The following is an 18,089-nucleotide window of genomic DNA, read 5'->3' as shown; positions in this document are numbered from 1 at the left end:
GATTGGAGGGCCTTGGAATAATATATCCCCTTCCACCAGAAAGGGTTGGGCCTCTGTAGCTTTCTTTTCCAATAGCCATAAAGGATTTCTGTGTTCACTGTTTCTGCTAGTTAGGATTCTTCTTTTCATGTGAAGATGTTTTTCTTTTCAGAATATGGCAGTCATGCAGTTCTCAGGTTTCCACCTAGTGAGTGTTTCTGCACTGTCTTGTTTTATTCTACTTCTCATCACCACTTCTGCCTAAGATGCTAATGATGTGATGAAAGAAAATTCAAGGAGGAATTTAACATACTTTTCTTTTCACTTTTTATTTTTACCTGTTCTGACCTCATTTGAGACTTCCAGAAAAGTTGCGATAATAGTACAAAGAATATCCATCTACTTTTAATTCAGATGCTGAAATAGTAACATTTGACTTTTGCTTATCCTTATTGTTTCTGCCCATGTGTGTATATGGATACACACTCACATACATACACGCATCTGCCTTTGTATATATGTGTGTATATATTTCTCTCATGCTTTATCTGTGTATTTATTTTGAGAATCGCTTACAACCTCTAGTACCTTGGTGTGCATTTCTTATAAAAAAGGACAAAATAGTGCTCTAAAATAACCACAGTACATTGATCAAATTTGAGGAATTAGCTATAGACTTTATTCATTGTATCTAATCTACAGACTTTCTTAGCCTTAATGTCTGTAGATGTCATGTATATTTTAAATCCAAAATTAACTGTTGCTTAACAATTTCATACTTGGCCGTAATTTACATTTTGAGAAGCGGTGCAAGTTTTAGAGCCTAAAATAGGATGGTGAGGTGATAATTAAAAAATAATTCCTTTTACTTAGGGAAACTAAAAATTTCAAAGAATTTTTACTTATTTGAAAATTTTAAGTTTAATATTTTACCTTACTGTGCAAAGAGTTATTTGGCAAACTATAGACTTCTAATGATATAGTTAAGAGTTATTAAAAAAAAAAAAAAAACAGATCTCTGAGAATTGAAGTTTTATGTCAGTGTATTTTAATAGGAAATATAAAACATAAGGGCTGATTTGGTATTTTTGTTGCTCAATTAGTAAGTTCCTTGTTTTAGTTTTTCAAAAGGGGAAATTAAAAGAAGTAATGGATATTAGCAAATTTTGATAACAAATTGGCATATTTGACAGCTTATAAAAAGTCATTCTCTCTTTTGGGTATTCATTGTTTTAAACTCTTCTGCATTTGTATTTTCAATGCCTAGGGTTTAGTCAGGAAACAAAGTAAATGCAAGGAGTAACATGAAAGTAATCTGGTGGGGGAGGGTGTACTTGGGATTGAACCCAGAGGCACTTAACCACATAGCCATATCCTCAGCCCTTTTTATTTTGAGATAGGGCCTCACTAAGTTGCTTAGGGCCGCAGTGAATTGCTGAGACTGGCTTTGAACTTGGGATCCTCCTGCCTCAGCCTCCAGAACCTCTGGGATGAAAGTCATGCACTTCCATGCCTGGCACAAGGTACTTTTGGAATACAATATAATGTAAAACCCTTTAGATACTTAAATAGCAAATGCACACTTTATATTTGCATGTAATTTTTAAAATTCGGTACTGGTAAAACAAGCCTGATGTACTCATGTCCAAAATGGTCCCTCTTTCCCATCTTGCTGACTTGTGTAGAATGGAAGCATTGCATTTTTAGAAACTAACCGGAATGTTCAGGAATGTTACTTTGAGAATTAAATGAGATAAAGATACACAGCCTTTAGGAAATAGTGCTGACTACCATTGTCAAGTCAATTAAATCAACTAAATTGTAACACATTGTTGTCCCTTTATTGTTTCTATGGTTGGTAATAATGGCCTTTAGCCTAATCTCCATTTAATTCATCTTTTTTTTTTCATGTGCATGGATCATTGTTTATTTTCTTAGTGGCATCTGATCATGATCATGTAAATGATAATTTAATGAACTTTTCAAAATGATATTCCTTATAGTTGATGTAGTATACATTTAAGATAATGTCAATCCCTTAATTACATATTTTATGCATGGGCTTTATTATTATATGTGATTCTTTCCCCTTTTCTGATTTTTTTCTACATCAACCCTGAACCATTTTTAAGTCTAGTGTATCAACTGTCTTCTACCTTTATGTATTCCCACTGTGATTTTAGAAGCCTTCTAAAATTGCTGCTCCCCATCCTCCGCTCAGGATTGCTTGTTTATTTTGAATTTTTCTTCAATCTGAGCTTAATGGTAACATTATTGACCACTCTGCTTTGTCCATTTTCATAGCTTCTACCTCCAGATCTTTGAGATGGCTGAAAATTGTTAGGGAGGCCACAAAGTCAGGGTGTCTTGTTGTTTGCTTTTTTTTTTTTTTTTTCCCAAACCAAATTTCCATGTAATGCTCCACTTGGTAATTGTTAGGTCCGATGTTTTATATATTTTCATTTTACCAAGGCAATACCTGCACATCATTTTATGGAAAATGAATTTGTTCTTTTTTATTTTTAGACCTTTTCCATTGTTTTGATAAATTTTCTCTCGTCTCTTTTCTTAGCAGTAATGGTAGTTAGATGTTGGTCCTTTAAGAATTGATCACCTGATATTATCTTCTTTTTTGTCTCTTGTTTAAATTTTTGGGAAAGCCCTTTTTATAATTTTTTTCTTATTTTAAAAAATATTTTGTGTGTTTTTAGTTATAAGGAATTATTTCTTTGTTATTGATCCTTTTCTTTGAATCATGCTGTTCTTGTGTAGATGAGGTTTCTTCCCTTAGCTATATGATATTAATCATTGTTTAAAAAATCATTTTTTCTGTATTTGGTTTGCCTTTCATGTTGGAAGCTTTCTTGAAAAAAGCTTTTTCAATAATAGTAACATTTATTGATTATGAAGTCATCACTATGCTGTGAACTTTATGTAGAAAACCATGAATTCACATATTCACTTTGTAATTACCTTCCCAGCCATATTAATTTACTATGGTTGATGTAACAATTTACCACAAACATGGTGATCTAAAACAGCAGAAATGTATTCTCTCAAAGTTCTGAAGTTGGAGGTTCAAAATCGATACCACTGGGTTGAAATCAGCATATTGGCTTGGCTGCACTCCTTCAGGAGGCTCTAGGAGAGAATTATTTCTGGAAGCTTTCTTTAAGTGGTTGGGTTCAGTTAGAAGACTCCACCATTCTCTTGATGAGAATATTGATGTAGGAGTCTTGGATAATCCTGGTTCTAACAGTTTATATGTGAGGAGGTAATTGGGGTCTCACTGTTTCTTCAGGGTGCAGGACTTCATGTAATCACTGTTTCCTGGCTTGCATCCTACTCTCCCTGCAAGCAGCCTTGGAGCCCCAGTTTAGAATCTGACAGGTCTGGTTTCCCCAGGGAAAGGACTCAAACTTCTCATGAACATTGCTGGTGGGTGCTTAGTTGCTTAGTACAGTAGGAAAAAACGTGCCTAACTGCTCATGTTATAAACCTTACCTCAGCTCTTATCCTGCACCTCCTGAGGATGAGCCTTTCTAACCCTTTCTGGAACTTTGTAAAATATTACTTAGCTCTTGTGACTTTTTCCATGTTTGAATGTATCACCTTTTGCCTCTCAGAAAGATCAGAGTCTCAGTCTCAGTCTCTCTCTCTCTCTCTCTCTCTCTCTCTCTCTCTCTCTCTCTCTCTCCTCTCTCTCCCTCTCTCTCTCTCTCTCTCTCTCTCTCTTTTCCTATGAACTGTGGTCTCTGTGGTGCTCTCTCTTCTTTTGAGTTTATGCTTGTATACTTTTGGAGTCATTGTCTTGAGGTGGTGGGGGGAATAGAGATGCATACATAGATTTATCTTTCTATATTTGAAAGTAATTGCATTTATAATCCTCTTGTTGATTCCTTAACATATTTCTTATCTTTATACTTCTCTTTCAGTTTGCAGCCTCTTCTGAGCTATTGCCTTAACTAATAGCTTTACTTCCTTACTTATGAAAATAATAATTTTAACAAACTTCCCCTAGGCAAAGCAATATGGTAATTTTTGAGAATAGAAAACACAGTTCTTATTCTCAAGTTGCTTACAGCGTTGTTGCATGAACAAATATATCTAAATTTTATTTTGTTCAAAAACTGCAGCCATATATGAAAGTAGCATTTTAAATTATTACATTAAATGAAAATTGTTGCATCATCAGAAAGTGCTACTAGCCACCTGAGCAGCCACATACCAGATTGCTCCCCTATGTGCTTCACATGCACTGCATCATTTAATAATCACAGTTGTCCTGTAAGTTGGATGCTTTTCACAGAATGGCGAAGAAGTTCTTTTTTGACAGCCCAACTGTCCAAGGGTTCACATAGTACTAAGGATGCCACTGAAGATATGCCACTGAAGGGAGACAAATGGAAGGCTGGAGAAAAGTCTCAGCAGAGGTTGAGCCTAAGCCCATTTTTGAAGGAGAAATGGTTTATTTGGGTCACATGCTTTTAGTTTCTTCTACCTCAAGATCTAACTGTACTTTCCAATTCTCTTTATTTCCTTCTGTTTATGAGAAATAATTGCTCATCCTTGGTTCAGCCAGGTAAACAACTTTTGATTGTCTTCATTTGTCTTACTGTATCATGCCTTTGTTTGGGTGTGTGATACCTTTTCCTTTATTATGTAGGTTATTGATCTGTCCTGATGCCACTCCTTTTTTTTCCATGGAGGCTTCCATACACTGCACACCTACTTCCACAGCACTCTCAGCAAATTAGGCAATTTCCTCCCTGTTCTTGAGACCAGCATTTTGTTTTAGTCAGTCCTTGTTCATTGGACTGGATATAATATTGCTATGCCTTCCTTTCTCTCCTCATCTGTTTCATTGTTAGGGTGATCTCCTGTCTGTCCACTGTTCTTTATAATTTTAAGTTCCCTAAGATTTTATACTTTATTTATATTTCCAACTGCCACTTGTATGCTAAAGACTTACAGTTACCAAGTGCTTTCCTTACCTGCAAGGTGCAAATACAAGGCTGCTCTGCCTGATAGGTACTTCAGCCTGGATTTTCATATTAGACATAGCTCCTTCAGTGTTTCTAAAAGGAAATACCCTTACTATGCACACTGTTTCTTTTTAAATACAAGTGGGCAATCACAATATTGCTTGTTCACAACTAAAAAATGATAACAGCCCTTAGTAAGTTCTCTACATTTCCTGTATCCAGTCAGGATGTTTTATTTTCTCAAAATCCATGTGTAGGCATTTCTCTCTTTACTCTCCTCTTTACCCCTATGACCATTGACCTCCTTTTGGCTCTCCCCTCACTTAAAACTTCTGTCAGCTGTGTCCTGGGGTTTGGGGGGTGTTGGGAGTGCTTACCTAGCATGTGTGGTTCCATCCCCAGCACTTCAATGTCCAGACTGTCTCCTTACCTCTGGCATCACTTTCTTAATCCAATGTTTCTGAGCAAGCAGAATGTGTTAAATTCAAATCTTTTATTATATTCCACTGCTAAAACCATGTTAGTGGCTCACCATAGCTGCACAGTCAAGAATCAACAGACTTTTCTTAAAAGGGCCTGAGAGTAAGATTTAGGTTTTGTGGGCCAGACGGTCTCTGCCCCAAGTCAGCTCTGCCCTGGTGGTGGCAAAGTAGCTACAAACCCTCCATAAATGATTGTACCTGTCTGTGTTCTAATAAAACGTGATTAACAAAAGTGGGTGATAGTCTGATCTGGCCTTCGTGCCACAGTGTGCTAACTCTATACAAGATGAATTTTGAATCTCATGAGCAAGACCATAAGGACACTGCAGTTTCTGACCCCTTCTTCCTTTGTGTATCTACCTAATCCATCACTTTCTGTGCCACTTTTCCTCCTTATCTTCTCCACAGACCTGACTTTGTGGTTTCACAGTTGATTTGCAGCAGCCACATCATGGATCTGCCAGCTTCTCTGGTTATCAATAGTCATTTTTGTCTGGTACATTCCTTGCTATTAGAGTGTACATTTTTTGAAAGCAGAAAGTGACAGCTTTATATTCTCTGCAGCCATATTATGCTCTTACCTAAAAAGGGAAATTAATCTCTTTTTATTTGAATACAGTTCATGATTTAAAACCATGAATTTAAAAAAATTATGGTGTAGCTCAATTTATTTTTATTTTGTTTTATATTATTAGAGACAAATAAAAAGTGGTGTGTTTTGGAAGGTGGCTTCTTGAGTTATTATGAAAATGATAAGTCTACCACACCTAATGGGACCATTAACATCAATGAAGTTATCTGCCTGGCTGTTCACAAGGAAGACTTCTATTTAAATACCGGGTAGGTCTACTATTAAACAGATAGAAGGGAAGAGGTATTTACAGACAATTATCATGCCAGGTCATAATGATTTTGTTACTTCTGTTCTTTGGTTGTTTTCTGTAACAGGATTTAAGGGTGTCTTAAAGCCTATCTTCTGTCTTAAAGTTCTTTAGAGAATCCCCTTAAAAGTAGTGAGTTAAAATACACTAGCTAGTATGAAAGACTAATATATTTGGAGATAATCTTAAGTAAATTTGTGGCATTCTATTAATGATCATTGTGGTACTTCAACTTTTATGATTTATGCATTACTTTATATAGTGAACTAGTGGCAATATTTATGTTATTATTTTAATGAGTATTATGGTTAAATATGAGAAAATGAATATTTGGTGATTATTTGCTTGCCTTAAACACAATACAGATTGCATTAAATGGCATATTCAAAGCTAAATTTCTTTAAGCTCTACTTTGGCATTTCAAGGTCTGACAAAGGTACAGTTAAAGATTAAGTACTATTTATGTGATATATTTGAGTCATAGTAGTTTAAGTGAATCTTTGAGGACTTTTAGAAATAGACTAAGATCTTTAATTTGAAAGTTTCTGTTTTGTAATGTAATTACTTAGGATATATAAATATTAGGTCTAAATAAATCAATGTTATAGGAGCATAATACCTTAATAAATTTTTATGAGAAAAAACTTGCAAATGTATGTTATTTACATGAAATTTTCTGGTCTATGTTGTCATTAATATGTAATGATCAATATGTACTGGTTGAAATGACTAGAGCATTTTTGTAAACCTAAGTTGATTTTGATGTTAACAAAACAGATTACTGTTTTTTTTTGTTCTGTTGTGCTTATATTCTAAATGAATATTAGATTTAACGTGGCTTACCATGGAATGTTCCAATAAGTGTACTCTACCTTAATAAATAACAAATCAGGTACAATTTAAAAGAATTGATATTATGTCCACATATTAAAAACAAGATATTTCTGATAAGATGTTATTGGTACAAGTATTTTATATATATGCAATGATATGGGGTTACAAAGTAATTGTTACAGCTAGATTCTGAATTGCCTTAAATAGTCTGTTGTAGAATTTGAACTCAGTGCTGTAAATAAAGGCATTAGGTAGTTTTGCACATTTGTATTTTAAAAGAGAGCTGATAGAGTGGTAAGAAAAAGACTATAGGAAGAAAGACCATAATTGCCAAGAGTTTAACTAGAAGAGTGAATGGAAGAGAGAAATCATCTTACAGTTGAACTGATGGGAATGGGTTGATGTTACGGGAAAGAATGAGTTAGATTTTAAGGGTTTGAGCTTGCTGATGAGGTCAATGGAGATGGCTTTATGTTGGGACATGGAGACGATACAACAGGTTTGGGGCAAAAGAGAAGAAGGAAGATGACTTCTATATAGGATATTAAGACTTTCAGTACATACTTTAGCAAGTTCTAGGAAGGATTTGGAGCTGTCAATGAAGGACTCAAGAAAGGATTTAGGACATGGAATGTTACTATAATATTATCATCAAAAGATGAATTGTTGGTGTTAGATGAGATGATGTTGGGCAATGTTTGTTTTGAACATTAGGTTGAAGTAAATTAGGAAAGAGTAGTCTTGGAGGGAAACTGAGACTAAGAAAGGCCTCCATCATGTTTGTCACCTGAACTTAACATAGTCGTGCTGTTGAGTTATTGATCAGAATCATATTCCTTTTGTCTGATCCCATGTGTTGCATTTAGCTCATTTGAATAAAATACATACCATCAACAGAATAATATGATATATAAGCAAGTTGATTTCTCAGCACTATTCCACTTTAAAAAGTAATCTAATTAAAAACTTGACATTTGTGTTATTTATTTTCATAGGAATCGAGCATAACTGGTATCTTTTTATCCCTGCTTGTTCTAGGCCTATATTTATCTTTGAGATCTACTTGCCCTCAGAACGTGTGTTTTTATTTGGAGCTGAAACATCTCAAGCTCAAAGAAAATGGACAGAGACCATAGCCAAGGTAGGGAAGTATTATATACCCCCAGAAAACATTCTTCACTTGGAGTCTGTAGTTGAGCTTTAGAGGCCTGTGAAAATTTTATATAAGTTACTGGGAAGAAGGGCCATACCTAGTAAGGTTTTCAAAGATTGTAATCTAAAGAGGTTAAAAAACTGCTGCCTTAGCTCCTGAAACTGACAGGTAACTAATATAGGATCTTGGAGAAATCATTCTTACAAGCTAAGTCCAAGTCCATGATTAAAAAAAAAAAACAAAAACAAAAAACAAAGGTAGTTTTAATATTGTAAAGTCATTTTAGTGTGTCTTTTTTATAGGTAGATTTTTTATTCATGATGTATGCAAAAGGGAGAGGAACAAATTCAGTAAAAGATAGAAGTGGGGAAAAACATGGAAGGTTGACATTTTTAAAAATGCCACAAATCAACCAAAAGAATATCTTCCTGTTTCAATAGCAAAAAAAAAAAAAAAAAAAAAAAAAAAAGCTTAAGATGCTTTTTGAAAATGCATTTTAGCTGTTCGTTTTTGAGACTGATAGCAAGTTTAATTGTTTTGAATTTTTGGTTGCTTATGAATCTTTAAAATAGAAAAAGTTAAAATAATTTTCCAACTCCCCTCAACTGTAGTTAGGGAATTTCCTATTTTCACTGTCTTTATTACTTTTCTGTATTTGTTTTAACAGCATTTTGTTCCCTTTGTTGCTGAAAACTTAACAGAAGCCGACTATGATTTGATTGGTCAACTCTTCTACAAAGACTGCCATGCCCTGGATCAGTGGAGGAAAGGCTGGTTTGCTATGGACAAATCTAGTTTACGTTTTTGCCTCCAAATGCAAGAAGCTCAGGAAGATAGAATGCACTTAAGAAGACTGCAAGAGCTAAGTAAGATGTGTGTTTCTTCCCCCTTATCTTTCAAACACAATTCTTTATCGCATGCAATAACAGCAGCTTTATATCAAGTTGTAATAGCTTACTCCCAACTTAGAACTAAGTAGTATTAATAATTGTGTCTTTGTGGGTATTTTGTGTAACAATGTGTGCATGCTTTTCTCTTTTCCCTCCAGCAATCAGCACAATGGTTCAAAATGGGGAAAAATTGGATGTCTTACTCTTGGTAGAAAAAGGGAGGTGAGTGCTCTTTTTGCTTTTTCCCTTAATCTCAAAAGTTCTGGGAAGTGGGATATTATAGTTATCCTCTTGGGGAGAGACCATTATTTTAAAACTTTTTGGGATAGTTTCTGAATTATACATGTAAAATATATATGAAGCTTCTTTATAGAGTACACCTAGGAAGGTTACATATTTTTTCATTTTTTTTGACAAACTCATTATGATCAACTATTGTAGTTTTCCATAGACCTAGATTACTCTGGGTCATTTACATTTAAGTATTTGGATAGTAGTTTGGTAATTATAAATATGTTTTTAGTATAGGTATATGAAAATATAATATCTTATGGGTCAGGCAAAGGTAAAACATGATTTCTTGAATTTCTGCAGTTATTCATGAACTATTAATTAAGTAACTACTGTGCTTTAGGACTATTATAGATATTGGTGGGAGGGATACAGTGATGAACAAACAGGCAAGTTCCCCACTTTCATAAGATGTGTACATTGGGAGGGAGTAGCAGTGTGAGCAGATTCATCTTCAAAAAATTGTTATTATGTTTATTAGTTGTAAATTCTATGAAGAAAAATAAAGGCTTCTCACTCTCAAGGAAGCCAAATGTGTAATCCTTGCTTTGCTAAATAAATCTCTGCTCCAGGTTTTTTTTTTTCTTTCTTTCTTTTTTTTTTTTTTTTTTGAGGCAAGGTTAAGAGTCTGCTGGAGCCGTAGCTAGGGTGACAAGAGAAGGTGTCTTTGATGAGACACCTGAATAAAGTGAAGAAATAAATCATGCAGTAGTCCAGACACTGTTCCAGGCATAGGGTGAAGAATATTTGAAGATCTTAAGAGAGTGTTGTGCTAGGCATGACCACGGTCTGCCAAGAAGCTGGTCTAACTGGCAAGGTTCAGGTTTAGATAAGTGAGAGAATGGGAAGAAACAATTTCAGAGATATCCCCTGGCAAGGTGATACTGGGCTGTAAGGTCAGGTGTGAAGATTTGAATTATGTTTTAAGTATATAGGAAGCTGCTTATTCTGAGAGCCAAGAATGGAATGTCTCATTTATGTTTATAAGTACTACTCTATTTGACTCTAGAGGAATGAGACTTTGTGACAGTTAGGATGTTGCTGCAGAGGCCAGGCAAAGGATGGTATTGAGGAGCTATTGGATGTATTATTATGAAAGAAGAGGTGTTGGAACCTGGGGCTATGTTAGATCAGTGTAAGAGTCCCAAGTTTTCTGCATGAGCATTTGCATGAATGAAGGTGCTTATTTTTTTTGAGATAATGAAGACTTGAAAAATGGAGGTAGGATATTAGTAAGTTTGGGGTAGGTTTTTTTTCGTTGTTGTTGTTTTTTTTTTTTTTTTTTAGTTTTGTGTCATTTGCATTAAAATCCTTTAATTATACTGATTTGGAAGGTTTAGCTCTATAATTATGCCAGATAATCTGTAAAATCTTCATAATAATAATTATAATAATATAAAATAGAGCTAAATCAGCCTTCCATCTGTTGATTTTTCTTGCTGGACAAGAATAATGACTTCCAGCAGTTATTGGAGTCTATTTTCCTTCAATTTCATGGCAAGACATCAGTGGCTTTGGGCAGCAGGCTTGTTGTGGTTAGATAGTTCTATCAGAATGAGGATTTTTTTTTAATACTTACAGGTATAATTAAGATTTTCCTTTTTTCTTATTTTTTTCTAGGGTTATGGTGGTTAATGACATTTTAGATTTTCCTATTTGGATACCAGATTATGATTTCATGGTACTGTCACAGTACTTTTAATTATATGTTCAGAAATAAAGAAGTCGTATTATGTGCAGGTAGTATTGATGCTTGACTCCTGCTACTTCTGTAGCAAGAAAAAGGAAAAAAAAGATCAACAATAAGGACTTGGTATCCAAGCTCACAGAGCTTATGTTCTTAAATAAATAGACAAGTATCAACATGACAGTTGAATTAGTTGTACTTATTATCACTTATTACTTATCAGGTTACATAACCAAGGCACTTTCTACTGTATTTAGTCTGTGAAGGATTTGACTGGTGGTAAACAGGTTTCTATTAAAATGCTAGCAGATCTGAATCAGAATTATTCAATTTGATACCTTTTGTTTAGTACTTAATGTATGCTTTGCATTCCCTTGGGAATGAAAGATATGTAATCCAGAAGACTTAATATTTTATAGTTATTTTGTGTATATTGCCCTTTTATTTCGACTGCAGGAGTCAGAGAAGGTGAAATTCATTTGAAAAGGTTAAGTTTTTGAGTTTAAGGAATAGTGGAAAACCAATGGAACTCCCAAATAGTGGTCACAGTTGCTTCATCATGTTTGTGATACTTTAGAAGTTTATTTTTATCTACAAGTTATGTTGAAAGCTTTCTTATAAAAAAAAAGAATAAGGAATATTCCAGGATGAGAGCAAAAGAAATATGGGGATAAAGGTATAATCATGCCATTTTCCCTAAATCTCTTTGAATAGCCACCATGTAATACCCAGCATTTAAAAGCAAGTATATCGATCACATGCTTATAACTCAGTTCCACTTTCTTTTTTATTTTCTCTAAATCATAATAATATAATAATAACAGTGATATAATGGTAATATATTAAACTTACTATGTGCCAGGCAATTTGAAATACTTAAGCAGCCTTCCAGTGCCTACACAGTATTGACAACAACCCATTTTGAAATCAAAATAGATTCAATTTGCAACCTGAAGTTTTTTGTTTGTTGGTGAGTTGGTTTATGTTAAAGCAAGTATTAGATATTAATTTAATAATACTTTTGTACAGGTCAGTCTCAGGAATTAAATCAACACATGTGTCAAAAGTATGGATATAAAATATAAATTATCAGAATTTAAAAATCTCAACTTTATCAGAAAATAGAATGTTTACTATGACACTTAAGCTACTTTATTAGAAAAATTTATTTATATACTTTCAAAAATGTATACATGTACTTTATTTCCATCTACTAAAGATGGAGTAGAGTGAAAAGAGGTCAACAGTGTGAATAAAAGTAACCAAGTTGATAGATGGTGAGTGCACTAGGTTATGAATCCCAACAGTATAAAAGCATGTGGCTGGGCCAACATATGGCACCTCGTGTGGTACAGGGTAGGGTCACATGTCTGTCTATTTATTTATATGCATATAGACACATGTATTAAGTAATTGTGTATAGATATAGAAAAGGAATAGTGGAAAAGGAACAGATTCCAGATATCCTGAGAGATGATGACTTTGATTTTAGACATATTGAACATAAGGTTCTTGCAAGGTGTCTAGGGAGCAATTGCTAGGAGGAAGTTATTTTTAATAATTTGAGAAGTAAATGGGGTACAGATACAGATTTTGGAATTACCAGTACATAGAAGGAAGAAGGTGGAGTCCCTTAAGATTCTACATAGAATAACAAGGGAAATGATGTGCAGGAGCATCCATGAATACATACCATGTGGGGGTGGGAGCTGTTGTCAGGGAAGAGTAACTAGCCTGGGGGAAGGAATGGCTTGTTTTCTCAATGAGGCAAGAAACCAAGAGAGGGTGGTATCACAAAGCCCAAGGACAGAATGCAGCCATGAATCCTTTAACAACTGGCAAATGTTTTGAAAATGCATCTGTAAGTGATTTCATCCTTGATGAAGATCATAGAGTGTGCTCATCCAAACCGCATACACACATACATATGAATCACTGTGTTATCTATACAGAACATACCTATGTCTCACACACACACACACATGAAAGCCAGTTGCTCCTAGGTTTATACTAAGCAAAACAACATGAGAGTAAATCAAGCAAAAGAGAAAATAATGCAATAAAGAGATGTAATAAATGCAAAGTATATGAGTCTGCTGCTGGTGTAGCACAGCATACTTTTTGTTTTAAAATAAACTTTTTTCAAATAAGCAAAATGAATATACTCTAAAATAATGATTAGTATGGTAAATACATGAACTAGAAACAAGGTCATATATAAATCATTATCAAGTCTATGACATACAGGCACTTAATTATATGTCTTTCTATAAGTGGCAGCACTGTAGGTTTGTTTGCAGTGGTCTCAGCACAAACTCTTGAGGAATGTGGTGCAATTGGATGTAATGTTGGCTACAACAAGATGACAGGAATTTTTTCAGTTCCATTATAATATTATGGAACTAATGTCAAATAAGCAGCCTGTTTTTGTCAGATGTTGTGCAATGAATGACCATATTGCAAGAAAAAAAGAACAGTTAAAAGTGTCAAGTGCTGTCCCCGGGCATGCCTGATGAAGTTAGGTACCCCAGGAGTCCACTAAAGAACACATCAGATTACGGTTGGGAACTGACTAAAAACTGAGACAGCTCATGAGGGCTCTTTAAGGTTACCTCAAAGCTCATGTATTAGTGCAGAAATGTTCAGAAGTGAGATGATTGGATTATCAGAGCTGTGACCTTTTTGGTAGAGTAGTCTTTATTTGAATACATTACTGGGTGGTAACTGTAGGTAGGTGGGTATGGCTGAGGAAGTTGATCACTGGAGGGTTGGTATCGTCCCTCTCTCCCCCTGCTCTCTCTGCTTCCTGGTGGCCCTGAACTTAGCAGCGTTCCTCCAGCACGTCCCTCTGCCATGATGTTCTGCCTTTCCTGCCACCAAAAGCAATGGAGTCGAGTCAACCGTGGACTGAAACCATAAACCAAAACAAACTTTTCCACCTTTAGGTCATTCTTATCAGGTATTTTGATCATAGTGACAAAAAGATGACTAACTTAGATGGTTTGTCAAAGATGTCTGGAGGCTTATGGGGTTAGTAAGGAAAGAGAGTTGACTCCAAAAGGGAATATGTATACAGTCTGTTTTATAATGGTTTGGAGTTGTGCCAGTTTGGGTGGGAAAGAGACATGGAAAGGGAAAGTCTGAAGATATAAGAGATGACAAGTGTGTGACAAGGTCTTTTCAAAAGTAACAGCATGAAAAGGAGAATTGATATAGTACTGGATGTTGCTAGCTTTCTAGATCCAGTAGTGAGATGTTGAGAGATTATAGTCTGGTGGTTTTCAATTGCTTTGTCAACAAGGAAGTTCTAACCATGATCCCTGAGCTTTTGGCCTGGGTGACTGTAGGAAGGTAGTATCATTTACCAAAGTAGGGAACATGTGCTACTCACCCAGTATTCAAACACATCTAGTTAATTACAGCTGTGAAGAGCTGTTTCAATACCATGTCACAGTAAGAGAATCTCATAGCTTTGCCCTCTTTCTCATCTCTCCTTTGATCTGTTGGCCCCTTGGGAAATAATGACTGTAAACTCAAGTAGATTGTGGTAAAATTGTCAGTGACAGATAAAACTGGGGCTTTTGAAATAAAATAGCTTCCAATTATTCATGTGATGCCATATAGAGATAGTGTGAATAATTGAAGAAGAAGGAAACCAACCAGCTCTAAATTTTAGATCTTTTATTTTTTGCTAGTAACAACTTGAACTGGAATCACAACTCATAAATTGATGAATTAAATTCATATCTTTTTCTTCTGTCCTTGACTACCTTCGATTAAAATGTTGAAATACAATAATGCTTTTTAAAGGTAAAGAGAAAGAATTCCCTGAACTATAGAAGTTCATAAGTTTGGTAATCATGCATTGCATGGAGTCCCTATTTAAATGTATATTTTAGTCTTCATGGTAATTTTCTTTGTAGGTATGGCATGAGTGTCTTTAGACAGAAAAATATTGCAATAATATTTTCCACACACAGAGCATTTTTGCTCTAAAGAGCTCTAAACAGAAGGTGTTCCAGATGGTGTCGCTTTAATGTGTATTCTTTGTATTCTTTAAAAATTATTATTTTGGAAAATAAAGCTTTCTTGATTACACTTAAGGGTTTCTGGCATGCTATTTGATGCTGTTATTGGGATTTAGATTCTGTGCTTTTCCTTTAGGCCTCAGAATTTCTCTGTATGGGGGGGAAAAAGAAATCCTTGTTTTTGAATATCTGTTGTAAATTAGTGAATGTTGTGGACCAGTGTGTCAAAGGCTTTTTCCTGGATAGTAGATCATATCTCCAATTACCACCCACTCAGATCATTAATCCATTCAGATCATTAATCCATTACATAATCTTATCATTTTGCTTCTGATTACTCCTGTATTAACACTGGAGGTTTTGGGGAAACCTCATATCCAAATTACAACACTCTTTGTACATCTCTTTTAGTAAATATCCCACTATGTTCACCACCTTCATCTAAAGCTGCATAGCTATTTGCCAGAGACACCTATTATTAGGCTTTTTGCTGAAAGGTTCTTGGTTATAATAAACATAATATTTTGTTAGAAACAGAAAAAAAAAAGTTTTGTTGTTGTTTCTTTTTGTTTTAGATTCCTTCCTTGACCTGTAGTACAGCACACTACACAGTGTTGGCTCCCAAGGCTGAGTGCATTTCAGTTTTAATTGCAGATTTCAGACATAAAAAGAAGCTAACACTGGGGAATAAGCTCTTTATCAATTTGTTCCACAATTATGGAACAGATTACTTTTCTCAGTTTTGGAGATAAACATCCTAAATTCAAGATTCCTTATTTCATATCAACTTATTCTGTATGATCTTTTCTCTCTCCCCATGAATTGTGTTTTATGGGAACTGATATGTTAGCAATCCTCCGGAGGCTGAATTATCTAAAAGTGGTTTCTAAATTGTCCATGTAATTGCAAATTAAACAGTAGCCAATTGCCCACAATATCAGCTTGACTGCTTTTGTAACTTTCTGATGATTTAATTCTCAGAGATGGTTTAACGGAATGTTGCCACAGCAAACAAGAGATTTTCTTCTCTAACAACCCCCATAGGTTTTTCAAAAGGAAAGGGCCTATTCAAACTTACATTACAAAGTGATTTTCTGTTAAAGAGAATTATGATGAAGGGAATGAGTGGCTATTTAACAAAAGGTAGGTTTTAAAGAATGCATTCTTTGCTTCAAAAATATGTTCTGTTTAATTAAAAACATTTTATATACCAAAATATAAGATTATGAAGAAAAAAATATACAAAAGAATGAGAAGATATCTCCAAGATATTTGTTATCAGGATTTTTTTTCTTTTTTGAAAAAGATATGTTTTACTGGGTATGAAATTCTAGGTTCCTGTCAGTAGGAAAAAATGAGGTGACTAGAAGACCAAGTATTCTAAAAGGTAGAAATTGTAAGTTGAGAAATAGGGTAGACTGGAAACAATTGCAGTCTAAGTTGCACTTTGAGAGATCAAGGATGAAGTCTGAGCCAGTGGGCTGAGAAGATAGGTGGAAAGTATACTGCATTTTCAACTAAATTAACTTACCTTGTTCTGGGAATAATTGCAGATAACTTATAAGGGTGTAGAAGACATTTTTGAAAATACATTTTTAAACTGATTTTTAAATGATTGTGAAAAGTAAGGATTTGGATTTATTTTGTAGTTAGCAGAGTACCAGTAAAGGCTTTGAGCAGACTTGTAGCAGGACCGTCTGATGGTGTGCAGAGATGACAGTGAAAAACCAGAATTCTTCCTTTCTTGAAGAATCAGGTGCCTTAAGATTGTCTACCAAACTCCTGGGTTGAATAATAAGCTATTTATAATATTTCCTACTACTTGTCAATTCTTGTGACATATTCTCTGCTTCTACATATTTTCTTAATAATTGGTGTTTGCCCGTTTCTGACTAAAATCCTTTCTCCATGTCCTAATTTCTTATGTGATAAGTAGAAAAAAATTTTTATCTCTCTAAAATGAAGATGATTTGTGAGCATAATGCTAAATACAATGTGCCAGACTCCCATAAAGGAATAATCAGCATGCTACATGCCTTCCTAAAACAATTAGCAATCTGGATAAAACATGTGAAACAACTGTTTCCAGCCTTTTTGATAATAAACATTCCTGGACTGTGGTTATTTCGAGAAAGGAAACAAGGTAAGCTTTAAGAGCACCTTGACTTTCTGTCTGCAGGCACTCATAGGCCATAGCATAGAGAGTTGGGAAGCCCAAGCAAAATGTGTATATTTGTAGTGTAAAACTCTGAGGCCAGTCAGACACAACTCTGAGGGTGCCATGAGTTGGATAATTTCCAAATCTTAGACAGCAGTGGAATATGTTCAAATTCTATCCAGTCCGGTAGGAAAGACCTCATTAAATACACTGTGCCTTTAGTAAAGGCCACAAGATACCACATCCTATAATAAAGGTCAGCCCAGCCTTAGAGGGAAGGGTACTCTATTTTTTAACTTTACTAAGCTTAAAGCAGACCTCCAAGACATAATCTGTCCCACAAGTAATTGAGTTGTCTGGGGTTAAACTGTCAAATGATGTGAAAACAAAACATCAATACACTATAGGAAGATAATACAATCCTACTCAATAACTTAATGCTTACAATGTTTAGCATTCAGCTAAAATTATTAGTAATGTGAAGAAACCAAGAAGCACTACATAGGTATATATCCAGAAATCAAAAAGATAATGGAATTAAAACCTCTAAAAAGTGATCTTAAATACTGTAAATATATTCAGAGGTATAAAGGAAAACATAAACATTGTGATAAAAATGGTTAATGTAACTTCTGAGGCAGAAAAATACACTATTTGAAAAGAAAATTCCATTATGTAGACTTAATGAAAGAATTTTTCCTACAGAAAAAAAAAAACAGAG

General features: G+C 34.7%; 1 protein-coding gene across 4 annotated transcripts in view; it reads left to right on the top strand.

Moving 5' to 3' along the window:
* Positions 1–18,089, top strand: part of Arap2 (ArfGAP with RhoGAP domain, ankyrin repeat and PH domain 2) — a 206,563-nt gene that overhangs the window by 100,151 nt on the left and 88,323 nt on the right. For all 4 annotated transcript variants that reach the window (XM_078021176.1, XM_078021175.1, XM_021722720.3 and 1 more), the window contains exons 16-19: positions 6,142–6,286; positions 8,200–8,302; positions 8,982–9,180; positions 9,363–9,426. In XM_078021176.1, the coding sequence (XP_077877302.1) occupies positions 6,142–6,286; positions 8,200–8,302; positions 8,982–9,180; positions 9,363–9,426 (511 nt within the window). The remainder of the gene's footprint in view (positions 1–6,141; positions 6,287–8,199; positions 8,303–8,981; positions 9,181–9,362; positions 9,427–18,089) is intronic.

Source organism: Ictidomys tridecemlineatus, chromosome 9 (genome assembly GCF_052094955.1).
Source record: "Ictidomys tridecemlineatus isolate mIctTri1 chromosome 9, mIctTri1.hap1, whole genome shotgun sequence".
Classification (NCBI taxonomy): domain Eukaryota; kingdom Metazoa; phylum Chordata; class Mammalia; order Rodentia; family Sciuridae; genus Ictidomys; species Ictidomys tridecemlineatus.
The sequence above is the reverse complement of the archived record's forward strand: the minus strand, read 5'-3'. Positions and strand labels throughout refer to the sequence as shown.